Source organism: Sinocyclocheilus anshuiensis, unplaced genomic scaffold, assembly GCF_001515605.1.
Source record: "Sinocyclocheilus anshuiensis isolate Anshui unplaced genomic scaffold, SAMN03320099.WGS_v1.1 scaffold1620, whole genome shotgun sequence".
NCBI classification, from domain to species: domain Eukaryota; kingdom Metazoa; phylum Chordata; class Actinopteri; order Cypriniformes; family Cyprinidae; genus Sinocyclocheilus; species Sinocyclocheilus anshuiensis.
Window position 1 is genome coordinate 90,733 of NW_015558680.1, and position 16,457 is coordinate 107,189.

General features: G+C 39.0%; 1 protein-coding gene across 1 annotated transcript in view; it reads left to right on the forward strand.

Annotated features, from left to right (window-relative positions):
- Positions 1–1,890: 1,890 nt before the first annotated feature.
- LOC107681303 (dachshund homolog 1-like) overlaps positions 1,891–16,457 on the forward strand; it is an 82,387-nt gene continuing 67,820 nt past the window's right edge. Inside the window, exon 1 of the mRNA XM_016477577.1 lies at positions 1,891–2,733. Within this exon, the coding sequence (XP_016333063.1) occupies positions 2,156–2,733 (578 nt within the window). The 5' untranslated portion in view covers positions 1,891–2,155. The remainder of the gene's footprint in view (positions 2,734–16,457) is intronic.

Genomic DNA, 16,457 nt, shown 5'->3' on the forward strand with positions numbered 1-16,457 from the left:
GAGATTGAAGAATTCTGTTCTTGCCGTAGTTGCTTGCATTTACCCAGTGCATAAAGATTGCAGACATTGTTAACCAATGAAACTAATTGAACATTCAAAGTTAGAATGCACTGAACAACTGAGAGTTTCTCTGCAATGTGCATCCTGCTGTTTGTCTATTGAAAGAGTGTTGATAATGGTCTAATGGGAGTTTGATTCATCAGGCCCACCCAGCTTGTTAAGAGACTCTGAATCAGAGACATCATAGAGGTCCTGTGGTGTTTGTGGATGCCTTTTTGTCTTATCATCATTCTTCTCTAAATGAATGTCTGCTAGCAGCTCTTTGTGTGGAATTGTATGGCCATCATTTGCAGTTAACCCCATTCTAACATGAACAATTGTTGGCAAACTATCATGACATTCATTGTTTTTAATGAAATCTTAATATGATGCATATTTAAGCAAAGGTTAGCAACATAAAGGGCAACTTTGTCTGGCTATGAATTTTAAGTGGATATCGATTTTTACACTACATGCTACCTCTGTGCCTGAATGACAATTCTGAAATGGCATTCTGCTTATCTTAAAGCAGATCAGATCAGACTAACTTGAACTTATAAGTTTACTTGGATAGGTTCTGACAGTGTAGACTTCCACATTGTTTTTTCTTTGCATCCAGAGTTCTGTATGTTTGAATTGGGTCTTTGAAGAAATACAAACATGCAAAATGAGACATGAGAAATAACAGTATTATACACTTTGGTGGTCTTTATATATCAAAAAGGGATGTGTTGTAACACATTTTGTTTCAACATCTGTACTTTTTTTGTTGTTTCTCTGTATAAACTTTTGAGACACAATGTTTCTATAATCGTCTGTTACAAATGAACTGTGCTTGGTTGTACATAACTCTTATAGAATATATATATATATATATATATTTGAAATTTTTTTCCTTACATGTTTATGGTTTTAAATCAAAATTATAAAGCTGTAAGAAATGTATTTAAAATGTAAAAACATTTAAATTAAAATTGTAAAGAAATATAAAAATGCATAGGCTATAACATCTGTGTGTATGTGTGTGTGTGTTAGTCACTTTCACAATTGTGTGTAATGTGGCCTACATTGACCTATTTTATGCATCCTATTTTATGCATCTTTGTAGGTTCAGTAAAGGACCTGAAAGTGTTATAACCCTTCTTGTCTGCTCATACATTATTTTTTTTTTTACATGAAAACTTGTGTGGATGCCATATGTCCAATTAAACAAGAGAACAGATTCAGATGATACTAGTTCTGTCATGTAACATTGGCCTGCATTAACCTGATGGCAAATCAAATACACCAGACCTGAAACGTTACTTTACCTACTTTTTTTGTCCCGTAAGTCCTCTTATAACTATTACCGTCACCTCAAGAGGATGGTGCTCATGTTTGAAGTAATTTCACCCCTGTAGCTCTTTTCTAATTGGTTAAACTGATGGTGTTACAACTCACACTGGTCTCCCCTCCAGTAACTCACCTGAAGTTCTGAATAGGATACTGAATCATTTCACAGTACTTTCTGCATCTTTTGTTAAGTGTATTAGTGATAATAACTTTCATTAATTTTTACAACAAACATATTTGTAACATCATTATATACATCGCTAAAATGTTCTTCGTGTATTTTGCATAAATGTATACAATATTAATGACATTATAAAAAAAAGTTTTACCTTTTTATGTGCTTATTGTCTCACTCAAAAAGTGTGAACATTTAAGTGTACTTTCAAATAATGAACAATAATAGGAGAGAGGCGTCCTGACATGTAGCAGAGGAGCTCGACGTATTAAATTGAGTTTCAGAGAACATTCCTAGAAGAAGCGCAGGTTTTGTTCCTCACGCGGTCCCACAAGTGTCGATTGTGCAGGTCTCCGTTTCAAAGGGCTGATAGTGGCTCCTCCCTCTCTGTACCTTGTGACAACAACAACTCATCCACAGAGCAGAGGCACACTTTTCTGCTCATTTTCTTCCTGTCATTCTCTCTCAATCTTTCTGAGAGCCCCAATTTCAGCACGGCACCTCTTCACAGCCATTCGCGCGTCGGCGGAGCGCACTCGGGGTGGATTTCTGCTTCTTTGCGCTACTTTTTCATACTGGCTCTCTTTCCCGTCTGAACTTATTTGTTAGATGCAGAACACCATGGCCGTACCGGCTGCTCTGATTCCCCCATCGTCTCTGGTCCAGCCGTGTCCGATCTCAACTTCTTCGTCAGCATCATCAGCATCATCATCATCATTCTCCGCGACCGCAGCATCATCATCCTCGCCTTCGGCCACTTCTGCGTCTCCTTCTCAGTCAGCGACCCAGAATCTGTTCCGCACGGATCTGATCAGCACCAACACCAGCAGCATCCCACTGGCTGGCAAGCCCGTGTATACTACCCCGTCCCCTGTTGAAAACACCCCGCAGAATAATGAGTGTCGGATGGTGGAGCTCAGGGGCGCCAAGGTGGCCTCTTTCACGGTGGACGGACAGGAGCTCATCTGCCTGCCCCAGGCGTTTGACCTGTTTCTCAAACACCTGGTCGGGGGTCTGCACACCGTCTACACCAAACTCAAGCGGCTGGAGATCACGCCGGTGGTGTGTAACGTGGAGCAGGTCCGCATCCTGCGCGGACTGGGGGCCATCCAGCCCGGGGTCAACCGCTGCAAACTCATCTCCAGAAAAGACTTCGAGTCCCTCTACAACGACTGCACTAATGCCAGGTTAGAACACTCTTTTAGTACTCCAAAACAAATAATCAATAGAAAAGTTAGATAAGAAATGAAGTGAACCTTTCATTAGAAAGTATGGTTAGTAAAACTAATGTAGCTACTTCATGCGTTACGCTAATTATTACAATAGTATGTGGAAATAATGTACAGGATATTTGCAAGTCCTTTCAGATCTGTATTTGCACTTTAAATTACAGTCCAAGAGGATTTTACCGTCCGATGTCACACGAGAAGCTTTTTAAGTCAACAAAAAAACTTTTTATTCTGTAGTTTTATGTTCTTTACTTATAATGTGACATCAGTAACTTTGATCTAAAGAACTATACACAGAGAGAAAAGTAGAGGGATCTCTGCTGAACGTAAGGCGTTGCAAAGAACCACAGAAGAAACACAACTTGTTCTTTTATAATTAAAATAATTATAATAAAAATATAGAAAAATTTGCAACAGATTCTAGAATACTATAAAGCGACTAACTCAAGTTTTTGCAATGGTGGAAAGCAATGGTTTTATTGAATTGTTGTAGTAGAGCATGCAAAATACAGGGTGTTCTTTTTTCAAATATTTACGAGAATTAATAATTCATAAATGACAGTTGGCTCAAATGTATTTTGTGAAAATCATGCACAGGTTTATGTATAGAGCATGAGAGTTTTTTTTCTTGTTATGTATTTTTGCTACTAACAGATTTGATGTTTTAAAGTCACCTTGTATTTGTGCATGCTGTAAGTAATAGTGAGCTCACAGTGAACATATATGAAGAAAATTTTATTTGAAATGGTTTTCTGTTATTTGAGCAGATTTAAATAAGCATGCCTGTCAGAATTATTAGAATAAATGTTCTTTCCTATGTATTAGTTGTATTTATAGGCAGACATTTCTTTCTGCTATTTTCTTCCTATGGGGAAAAATCAAATCATAGTCAATAAGTGCTTGTATACTTAATGGCAGGAGTGATACAGTGCTTGAAGGTACAAAATCACACAGGAAACAATTACTGCTTGTAACATCGGTGAATAATTCGCCCTGAAACTTTAATGTCACCCTTTAGTGATCAACTGAATGGGCTCAATAATTACTAGAAAAAGTAAGCTAATTTAAAAATGTCAAAGTTGACAGCTCGTCTGAAACGAAAACATAAAACACCTTGCATGCAGCAATTCGAGCCCGAGTGTTGTACAGTTTCATATATAATATATTTTAATGAGGAATTTCAATGCTGTAAAAACTTAAAATTAAATCATAAGTTGTTTATGAGAATATTGTGACACATTGCACATAATATTGATGTCAGTCTTTTTAGATCTGAATGTGCAATCTGACAGGAACTATTTTTTATATTTTTATCATATAATTTTTTTTCACACAATACTATTAATTAAAATAATAGAATAACAGAATAAAACTCACACTCGTAATATGATTTTCTGTTTTGGACAAGTGCCACTTTTATTCAGTGTGAGCGTGGAATAAAAACTCTGTTAAAAACACATCACATATTTTTGCAAAACTTATACAATTATAATATGCTTGGTTGACTAATTATATTAATTTATCTTTTCTCTTTCTTGTGAAGCACATATTTTGGATTTCTTAATGCTAGTCATTGACAGCTGCAGAATAACAGCAAATGCATTGCACTCTTTTTTTTAATCAAAAATACACTTGATTTAAAGCAGCATATTTATTATATATTTTTGTCTGAAAATGTGCATTGTAAATATTCCCCTCTAGTTTTATGACAAGTGCGATGTGTGTTTGTCCAGCAGCGGTGCTAATGGAGCAGTCTGCTCTCAGTCTGTGCCGAGCTCCATCTGGGCCTGAGCTTGCATTCAATCCGACTCCACTCCTCCTCGTGCGGCCCATCCCAGGGCCCTGAGGTGATGGAGTGTGTGGTTTGAACTCCGGGGCTGGGAAGGAGAGTGGTCAGTGATGGGGTTAAAGGATAATGCAGTGCTACACATTGCTTTAATGACGCTAAAGTGCTGGCCTATTACTGCTGCATAGAGAGGCCTGTAATTGTCTCTGAAAGCACCTGGTACTGCCGGTGATATGCTGAAATCAGTCACCTCCTCCATGTCTGCTTCCCATTTGGAGGATTACATCATTTGTATGGACAAAGGTATCTGCTCGGATGGAACACAAACACACTGGCTCTTATTTACTGTGTGGATTTAATGTATCTACATCTGTTTTGGTTCTCTGTACAGAGAAGGTCAGCACACTAAGTCATAACTTTTGCGTGGATGGGACTTGGGATGCCGTTACATGCTCAGATGTTGAATTTTAAGGCTGAATCATTTAGTTTATCTAAAGGCAGTATACATTTTTATAATAAACATTATGAGTTTGTTTTTTTTCAAGTGATATGTACAGGAGAAATTAATGATATCATGCCATGAGAATGTCAGAGGTGTGGTGCATTGTGTTGTGCACATGCTTACAGCATAAGTGGCCAAGTTTGAGTCCGGCTTGGGTTGTGTTCAAATCCTATTCCCATTGTCTTGCAAACAAAGACACAAAAACTAGAGATAATAAAAAAAAAAATGGCATAAGCTCCTGCGGTCTCACTTTTCCAGCACAGAGTGCTGAAGAACTGCTAATAATCCTCTTTGCTATGGGATAACAGCAGCCTTACATCTTTGTCTGCTCACGTTAAAAGAATTCCCCGTGAAGCAGAGTCAGACTCGCCCCGTTCTCCCTTCCGCATGAGGACGTGTTCCTCCGGCTCCCCCCACTTGTTCTCCCGGGGACCCTCGGCCCAGATTAATGCGCACCTTCTGCCGCCAAACAGATACAGGGCTGTAATCTCTCTGCTTTCATAGGAGTTATGAGTCTGCCCCGTGAGAAGCAATACTTCAGCTACTTGTTTTCCTTTCCATTTTGTCTGTGTGGGACGGTGCGGTTCTTGCCGCCTGGTGACATTTGAACTCTTAGGAAAGGTTATTGAAACACCAGGGCGGTTGGGCTGGAGGTGAGTGCTGAGGCAGCTGTTACGTCTGAGGGTTTGTTAGGCTTAATTGACAGATGTTGTCAGGTTAAATAGATGCATATGAATGCACTTGCATATTTTAGATTTTTTAACATAATTTCATTTCATTTAACGAAGATGTCTTGTGTTTCTTTTTATTTAATTGATTATGTTTTAAATTTCTATTTTATTATATTTCTATTTTACTTTAAGGATTTATCCTTCAGTCACAAGTGCATCACATTTGACAAAATATTTTTGTTTGTGTCCAACACAGACTGGCATATTTACAGAGGAGCGTCATTATTTTGTTTAGCACTCAGGGTTGCGTCTTAACACAGTGGCAGATTTTATCGCTCTTTTTTTCCCCCTCTCTCGCTCTCTTTGCAGTGCTCTTCTGATATATTTGTTTTCGACAAGGCACGGATGTGTTTACAGGTACTCATGGGAAATCTTTGGATCGAATTCAAATCATTCCCAGTCAGAGTGGGTGCTAAGATACCCGTCACCCAGCAACCACATCCAAGAGGGAGCTGAGGCGATAATAACTTCAAAAAACAGAGAGACAGATGCTGATTAGGATGAAAGAGTTGGAGGGGGGATGTGTGTGTGGGGGGGGGATGCATGTTAAAAGGCTTGTTAAAATCACAGATTCATTGTAGCACTTTCTTACAAATCATATGTATGATTCTATATTCCTCACTCGCAATCGGTGCTGATAGATCGAAAATGAAGCAGATGAACAATCCGGTTTTTATTTTTTCCGTCGCCGTGAATCGCTGGAGCTCGCCTTGATAGGATTAGCCACGTGTGTTCAAATGAACTGTGCACTTGGCATCAGTCGTCAATGCAAGAGGAGATGGTAAAAGAGGAGTTTGTAATGAATGTGACACTGATAAAAGCAACTTGCAACTTGGATCATTTGAAACACTAGTTCTAGGAAAAAAAATAAACATAAATTTCTTGAAACACTTATATCTGTTTAAGCTCTTGTACTTTCACACACTCTTGAATTTCAGTATGCAGAACTCTTGTTTTTGACATTTGACCTGCATATATAGGTTAGTTCAGCCAAAAATGAAATTGAAAAACTAAAATTCAAAAATGAAAATCTATCATTATTTGCTCACCCTCATGTCATTCCAAACCTTTTTCCCCTGCAGAACACAAAAGAAGATATTTTGAAGAATGTTTGTGTAATACAATGAAAATCAATAGGGTCCAAAAAAAGTGGCCAAAAAAAACACTGAACATTTTTTCACAATTTTCTTTTGTGTTCCACAGAAGAAGAAAAAAAGCATACAGGTTTGGTACAACATGACTAAATGTTGACAGAATTTTTTTGGATGAACTATCCTTTTAAATGAAAAATACGACTGGTCGTTAATTGCGCAAATAGCGGACGTTCATGATTCTTAGTACAGTTTGTGGTGACCGTGAGTGACGGTGTGAGTCATCAATCAGTCTCAAATCAAACAAGCAAGAGTAAGCGTGTCAAATCATCTGCAGGTTTCTCTTTTTCTGACCACCAGCTGTATGAAATGAGACAGGACAGTGACACTAGCCTCCGTGGTCACACCTGAGACAGATGGAAAAAGCAATGCATTACGAGCTCTTTGACTCCGAGCCCTGGCATGTCTTTACCCACCATCCCTTCCACATTACAGCATATTTAGGAAGCAGTGCGCAGATCTCTGACGCTCGTGCAGGGATACTAACCACTACTGACACAAGTTAGAGAGAACAGATGAGATTTCTTGATTGGAGAGCGATTCTGGGCCTTAGCTCGGCTCTGTCTAATATGGTCACATAAAGAAATTGATTTTCCCCAGAAATTAATTAATTTTTCATATAGCCCAAAGCTGGAGTTTAAAAAGAGAGTGCACTTTCTGGTTTCCTATTTTCCTCCTTTTTAAAAGAATTATTGCCTAATAATATTAATATTTTTGCCCTAAGGATAGAAAGATGATTGTACAAATGCATTCGGAAATATGTATTTATGATTAAATTATGCAAATAACTCAGCTCTCATCCTTCGCGGACCCAGATTGTCTAATTAGGATTGATATGCTGAGTAGATGTTCGGGAATCTGAATACAACCATGTCCAAAGAGCAGAAAATTGAAAATGACAAGGCCGGAATCCTTAAAAAGTCCCTTTTTTTCACCGTCTAATTCAGCGTAGCCATATCAGGAGTTAATTTTCCCTGGCTTAATTTTCATGTTGAAACTGACATGAGAAAAAAAAAAGGAGAATAATACTTCAGGGAAGGAATCTCAAATGGGATTCCAGACATTTCCTCTTCTTGTTTCCCCCTCGTCTTCAAGATCCTATCAAATGATGAATCTCCTCCTATATAAACTTTTTCATGTTATCACGGAAATATCTGCGTTGTTTGAACTTAACGGCCTCTTCTTGTCCCACTCTACTGTGATAAAAGAAAATGATGGGAAAACTACCTCGTAAGAGTGATATTTACTCTGTTATAAAATGGGGGAAAGTCATGATGGATGTTTTATGAGCTCTGCGGCAAAAGCTGGATATTTAAGTTTGAACCGCAGTCAAAAACAGCATCAATGAGGTGCGGGAATCTCTGAGATGCCGTCAGCAGGTTTTGGCGGGACTGCAATGAAGGACAGGTGACCGCTGAGGTCTCGAGGCTGTTTTCATTTAGGTCAGAACAAGCACCACTTTACAGCGCAATGAGAGCACCATGACTCCATTAAAGAAAAAACAAAGAGCTCTGGAGTGCTGGAGATTCTTTTCCTATATAGGACAAAATAAATAGTGGTCTCAATTCAATTCACTTCAAGCTCTCCTGCAAAAATGAATTATGTTATTAAAGTACCTTTGATAAAACTGCTTTCAGAATTCCGCCATAAATGATATATTTAGCAATTTATGAATACTCCATGAAATATGCTTAACAAGGCATGTTGAGTTTTTCTTGGCTCCTTAAAAATACGTTTACATTTTTCTGTACTGCCAAAACAACTGAAGAGTGCTCTTCTGATAATTCAACGGAATGAAAGAAAAGAGGAAATTATAAGAGTTTTTTTTTTATCCACATTCCTCTCTTAGCAGTGTGACAAAAGACTCCTAACACCTCTAAAGGTATCTCATAAAGTTCTGATTGTTATCTAATCTTTACCTGGCCCACAGCTAATGACACTTGAGAATAGAATGGAACTCTATCAGAGCTCAAAGCATGATGAGCCTTTGACAAAGCTGAGACACCAGGCCTCTCTTATGAAGCTGGAATCCTCACGGGCTGCACAGAAGCCTATCAAGTCAATTTAACACAATTGAATTATAATAGAAAAGCCAAATTCCGGTACTCGTTCCCACTGAGGATCCCATATGTTGCTAATATTGATGCAGTTGTTTGTGTGTTTGTATCTCATTCTTGCAGCCTTTTGAGGAAGCATATTTTTTGCATATTTCCTATTTTTTATTCAATAGCTTTTACTTCTTTTAATTCGTCTATTGCATTGATGTAAATATGTAAGTGTTAATTGTTTTGATTAGATTCCTCAAAAAGTGCATGCACTGTGTTCACTTTTCTCTTCCACTTGAATATATGAAACATTATTAAATGCTGCTGTTGCCTTTTTATGAAAGCAAAGCATACATCGTAGATTCCCAAGAGACATTGTAGCTTGATCATAGAATGCCAGATGAAGGCCAACGTAAATGAGTGTCGCATTGCACACTACTTTATGCAGGGGAAACATCCCAACATGCAACGCAGTCCATTTAAAACAAATGGAAATGCTTCTTTTAATAACCATAGTACAAAGTATGCATTTCCCAAAACCCTCCGATCCCCTCCATGGGCTTTACTGTATTTTCTTTGAAAGCAGTCCAGAGCTTCTCACAATGCTGTTGTCAGTGAGACAGCCATTCTGATAACTCTTTCTATGATGCTTCGCTTGAGTTTCTCCTCCTGACTCAAATGTCAGCTTCTCGCTAAGGTTTCTTTAAAAAAAGAAAGTGTTTTTTTTTTTCGATAGCAAGTGGCTGTTGTACCTGGCTATTATTACTCTTTTCTTAAAGACTGACAGTTTGCTCCAGAGAGACATGACACCAAACTCGTCTGCTGGAGGCGTACCACTGCATTTCCCGTCTGTCCAATCAGATATTTGTAAACTGACGACACCTGGCAGGAGAAGGTAAATGGTGAGCCCAGAGCTGTAGCAGACACAGATATTGTGTTCAAGCCTTTGTGTGGTGGAACAATTACATATTCAGAAACACAATCACAGTCTTATAATAACTTGTAATAACATGGTGAAATCCTCTGACATTGTATGACCTGGAATATACAAAAATGAATCAGGAGACTTTCCCTCAACTTTGTATGAGATCTTTTGTCTTACAAGTAATTATAAAAATATATTTAATAAAAAAAAAAAAAAAAAAGAGTTTGTAACTGAGAGATTAATATGAAATGCATAGTTCACATAATTTGTAAGAATCTGATGGGAAATTGGGACTTCATATTGAAATCTTTGACTTTTTAATGCACAGTTTGAAATATTGATATTGAATGACATTTATTCTAAGAGGAGATACTTGTGAGATTAATGGGGTCTTTTTCCCAGGAGAAAAATGAGAAACTGTTGAGACATTTAAGAGCTCTCTTTTGTGCTTTTTCTTTCCCATGATACCCTTTGTTGTCTTTTGCAATACCGCTATTAATTTTAAGACATGCTCAAGTCTTTTCCATCCCATGCTCTTACTGCACCAGAAAGTATTACGTTACTAATGATTTTGATTGTGGAATTTATTTTAAGACATTACGTCACTAACAGATGATTCAGAGAAAACGATTCCCTTGAAAGTTCTGCTTGTTGTTTTCATTTCAGAGCCATTGAAGAGGAGGTTCATGGTTGTACATACATTTACACATTTACATTCATGTGCTCGGGAGAGAATATTCTTCCAAAGAGTCTTAAAGAAGGATCATTTATTCTAGTTGTGGATCCGGTCTCACATTTTACACTCTGTTGTGAGCTGTGTCTCCATTCAGACAGCTTACGCTGTGCTAATACAACATTCCCAGCATAATGTGTCTGTCCACATCCATTATCCTGCTCTGGAACAGGCAGTGTGATATCCATAAACTTCACATATGAATAGGCTCAGCTGAAAAGGAGAATGAATTAAGTCAAGCTGACACTGCATGCCAATAAGCTTTGTTTCAGTCCCAGAGCAGTATTCATTTGTGGCACAGAAAGATTTATTGCATGATTGACAATTATGAGAGGATGACCTAGTTTTTTGTAATGGAACAAAAATGGTTTTCATGGGACAGCACTGCCTGTCTGTGTATTCTGTGGATGCCAACCAAGTAATAAGTAGGATTTCTCACCAACAGAAAATAGTTTTTTGTGTCTTTTTTGGGGTGGGGGGTGGTTGACAGAACAGTGAATCACTTTACTTTTGCTCAATGTATTTTGTCTAGTATAATTCAGTATTAAGTGTCAGTGGTCCCATAGACATCACCTCCCTTTAAGCTAATACATTCAATTTGCTCCTCAAAGTTATTTTCAATGCGATTTGACATGGTTCTCCCTGCAGGCGAACACTTAAGTAACTTTATACATGGAGGAGGTATGGTATAGCCATTCAATAAGCTACTAAACTGTCTCTTGCACTACTGAAGCCGCCCATAAATGCTACGGACATCTACGTCTACTTAACCAGAGCCGTTTTCATTGGGATCTGGCTAATATTTCATAATTCATGCATTTTTGATCTTACCTTTCTATTAACTGTTTTATTCAGCTCAGTAAAGCTCATTACAGCTGTGAGGATGACTCTGGCCCCCACGGGACTATTGGTTGAGTGTAGGGCTGGACGATATGGCCAAAATTTATATCACGATATATTTCTTAATTTCGGTCGATACGATATAAGTGTTTCCGACACACTGTCAGTCTGTGTATTAGTGATAGGGATTTTTTTTTAATCTGCATTTGGAACAAACAGCGCTCTTGATTTGTGTGATACTGTGTAAATATTTGGGTCAAATCTGCACTACATGTTCAGTGTCGACAATGCACACTTTCCTGAAGTCTAAAAAAAAGAGAAAAACACAGTTTGCCTCACTCCATTATTTATGGTACAGTAGTTTGGTTCTCTTAACAAGCATGTATTTCTGTGTAGCAACTTAACCTTTTATTGCGGTCAGAGCGTTATTCGTTTTGTCTTCAATGCAGCAAATTCTTAAAGCTTCACCTAATGGTGAACAAATGCGAACAGACTTAGTTTCCTAGTCTCTCCAGCCCTCCTCCCAAAGATAAAATGCTATGTTACCAATTCCGAGACGGCAGATTAGGGTTGTAAAATGGAGTATGAGGATTTTGCAGTTATCAAATGTCCTCTCACTCTTGACCTTTCAAATGTCAGAAAAGGAATGTGAGACAAAAGCAAGCCCACTGATCTGATTACACGGATCAAAGGTGTCTTTATGCTCCTATCAGTGACAGAGATGTTTAATTGGAGGATATTGGGGAAGGCAGCTAAAATAATACATCATATTTATGTCTTCTGTGCTGTTTTTATACTTTAAGTATTAAAGTATAAGTATAAGTGGAGTGCTGGAAACAGCTCGTAGTTGTTGGGGCATTATGTAATTTTCCCTTGATAAAGGAAGCTCTTCTGCAGCTGTGTCTCTTACTAGTCTCACAGTCACATTCCAAATAGTCTAATATTATTCCAAGAGTCACAGCTTTGAGTGGGGCCCTCAAATGCATACTTTAAAAGAACAGCACACATGCTCACGGCTATTATATGTATATTCGTTTTGCCATGGAAGGAGATTTGAGACAGGATAATTAAAGGTGTGCTTCTCAAAGGGTCAGGGTGAAGCCAATAGGAATGTCAGAGACTTGCGAGGCTATGACAGCTCTTTTCAACAGGCCACGGTGGACTGGTGCAGGCAGAGATAGCGCAGCGCCCCAGAAAGGGCAGCACGCTGACAGCTCTCCAGCCACGCCGTCCCAGCAGGAAGGCATCAGTTTGAGAAACAGATAGCGAGCGAGGTCGTCGGTGGCGCGGACCGAATCGGGACAGATTAGGTGCGGCCCACGGGTCAGCCCATTCCCACCATTTTGCTTCGCACCCTCCTGGACCCTGGAGTGTTATTAATAAAAGACAGGGCCAAAGTGCTCACTGAAAATTTCAAACTCATCTCTTTCATTAGAGCAGGCGTATGTTACTAGCACACCAACACACCATTAGTATGCTAGCTGTGGACACTAGCTGACATGTAATGTGCCCTACAGTTGTCTTGTTAGTAGTTTCTTTTTCCTATTTTTAACCTATGTAACTTAAAGGTGAAACATGCCATTTGTATGTACAAATTTTTATATCCCAGCTTAAGATGCTGAGACAGCTTGGTTGGCCAATATTGAACAGGTGAAGATCTGAGATCCACACAACAGAGCAACTTTAAATCCAAGTTTCAAATCTTGGTGTGCTGTTTCTAATATTATGCTCTGTCATATTAGGTTCGTAATAATTGTTATGTGCCATGTCATATTAATTAAAAAAAAAAAACCTGACCACATGACAACATAATTAGTTGGTGACTTCATATGAATTTGTACAGTTTGATTCATTCAGTTAAATGTTTAGTAAATGTAAGCACCTCTAAACATAACCCTCAGTGCAGTTTAGGCAGATTGTATAAAAACCGATGTATGCGATTGATTCAAATCTGCACCATTTCCCTAATACGAGATGCCAAAAAGTGTAAACTTTGTGACTCTGGCACTTTCCAAACTTTGCTCTTTTTGTTTTGAACATCCTGACCAGCCAACATAGTGAGTTTGGGGGTGGGACTACCAGTTTTCCAACCAATGGCAGTGTTCAGGAAACCTGTTTGAAAATAGTCAGTTTTGTTGTAATTCTATTTGGTGGTGCTAGTTATGCAAAAATGACATCTTCACTTCACTTTTAACTGGGTCTCTACAAAAGTGGCATATTTGTTGTGGTAAATAATCTGTATTTCAACACGCTAAGTAAGGATATTTGTTCACACAGAGATAAACCGCACTCCTATAACTCTCTCCTTACCTTAAGCGATGACTGGTGTCGTACCTGTCATGTGTTTAAAAGGAAGCATAACATGATAGAGCAAGATCTCCGATCGAGATGTGCAGGTGTGCGACGGCCATGATTTATATGCCATGCCTCAATAAAAAGGATGTCAACTTCAGGCCTTAATGAAAGCTCTTGAACGTATCGGCGACAGAAAGATATGTTGACAGTAAGCATGCAAATGAGGTTAAATGTGCACAAACTGAAATGAATCACCTCCTGTCTCTGCCATTTCTTCGGCTATAAGCTTTTTGGTGGTTACGTAGTGGCTTGTGACACATTCCGTCCTTTGTTTCCAACTGCTAACTGTATTTAATTTCACATCTTATCGGCCTAGGCTTTGTCTGTCTAGCGGCTCCTCCCGAGTCAAAGCGACCCCTTGAGATAAACTCTGTCAGACTCCAGGGTGATTTATTAAATTCTGATTTCTGTGAAGGACTTTAATGGGGGTGGGGGAATACATTGCAGGTGGCTACCAGCTTCAGGCACTGTTTGTTCTCTGATACACCCGCTAAAGGTAGAAGAAAGGGAGAAGTACAAATCTAAGTGGGATTTCCTTCCTTTGTTGTGGCAAGAGGAACCTTCCCCCTGCTGTCCCCCTTTAATTTCACCATTGCAGCAGTTGCAGTGAATAACTGCTGTTTAGAATAGACACGACTTGAGGAACTTGGGGCTATTTATATTACCCTGCGACCCAGAAGAGTAAATTTACATTCATGCAAATCCACTAGCGGACACCTAAAAGTGTCTCTGAACCTCTATCCAAATCTATTAGGGAAATGTACTGACCCAATCTCAGCCCTATTTGATTAAACTAGTTTGCATCTCTTTTTCGGCCCTGCACTTGTCGGCAATGGGTCCATCTTGCTAACTATTTAAAGTGGTGTGTGTGGAAAATGTGTTAGCCGATGTATTATTAAAGCTAATTTACAACCGAATATGATTAACCATGGCAGGCGTTTCATTTTAAGGTTGTGCTCATATGGCCTCGTCTTTTTCGCTAGCCGTATATGGCAGGAGAACATGGCCCATAAAAGTGATATGTTACTTTTTCTAGTGGTATCTGTGAATAGCGCAGTGATTAGCGCCTGATGCCATACTTTTCTTCTTAGCTTTTGCTAGCCTTTTGTTTCTGAAGAAACAATGCTATCATACATCCCAAACAAACTGTTCTTTGCCAGTTCCCTCTACTTATTTATAGAAAAGAATATGTCAACAAGGATTCGGATTCACAGAACATTCTTAAGAATAAAATTCTTCTTAACTGCTGTTTTTCTTCTTATTTTTTTGAATACAGGTCATAGCATTTTGTTTTCCCAAAAGCTTTTCTTAACAATGTTTCTTAATTACTAGGGGGAAGTCGTGGCCTAATGGTTAGAGAGTCAGACTCGTAACTCAAAGGTTGCGGGTTCGAGTCTCGTACCGGCAGAGATTGTAGGTGGGGGGAGTGAATGTACAGCGCTCTCTCCCACCTTCAATACCACGACTGAGGTGCGGCTCCTCCCGAGTCAAAGCGACCCCTTGAGATAAACTCTGTCAGACTCCAGGGTGATTTATTAAATTCTGATTTCTGTGAAGGACTTTAATGGGGGTGGGGGAATACATTGCAGGTGGCTACCAGCTTCAGGCACTGTTTATTCTCTGATACACCCGCTAAAGGTAGAAGAAAGGGAGAAGTACAAATCTAAGTGGGATTTCCTTCCTTTGTTGTGGCAAGAGGAACCTTCCCCCTGCTGTCCCCCTTTAATTTCACCATTGCAGCAGTTGCAGTGAATAACTGCTGTTTAGAATAGACACGACTTGAGGAACTTGGGGCTATTTATATTACCCTGCGACCCAGAAGAGTAAATTTACATTCATGCAAATCCACTAGCGGACACCTAAAAGTGTCTCTGAACCTCTATCCAAATCTATTAGGGAAATGTACTGACCCAATCTCAGCCCTATTTGATTAAACTAGTTTGCATCTCTTTTTCGGCCCTGCACTTGTCGGCAATGGGTCCATCTTGCTAACTATTTAAAGTGGTGTGTGTGGAAAATGTGTTAGCCGATGTATTATTAAAGCTAATTTACAACCGAATATGATTAACCATGGCAGGCGTTTCATTTTAAGGTTGTGCTCATATGGCCTCGTCTTTTTCGCTAGCCGTATATGGCAGGAGAACATGGCCCATAAAAGTGATATGTTACTTTTTCTAGTGGTATCTGTGAATAGCGCAGTGATTAGCGCCTGATGCCATACTTTTCTTCTTAGCTTTTGCTAGCCTTTTGTTTCTGAAGAAACAATGCTATCATACATCCCAAACAAACTGTTCTTTGCCAGTTCCCTCTACTTATTTATAGAAAAGAATATGTCAACAAGGATTCGGATTCACAGAACATTCTTAAGAATAAAATTCTTCTTAACTGCTGTTTTTCTTCTTATTTTTTTGAATACAGGTCATAGCATTTTGTTTTCCCAAAAGCTTTTCTTAACAATGTTTCTTAATTACTAGGGGGAAGTCGTGGCCTAATGGTTAGAGAGTCAGACTCGTAACTCAAAGGTTGCGGGTTCGAGTCTCGTACCGGCAGAGATTGTAGGTGGGGGGAGTGAATGTACAGCGCTCTCTCCCACCTTCAATACCACGACTGAGGT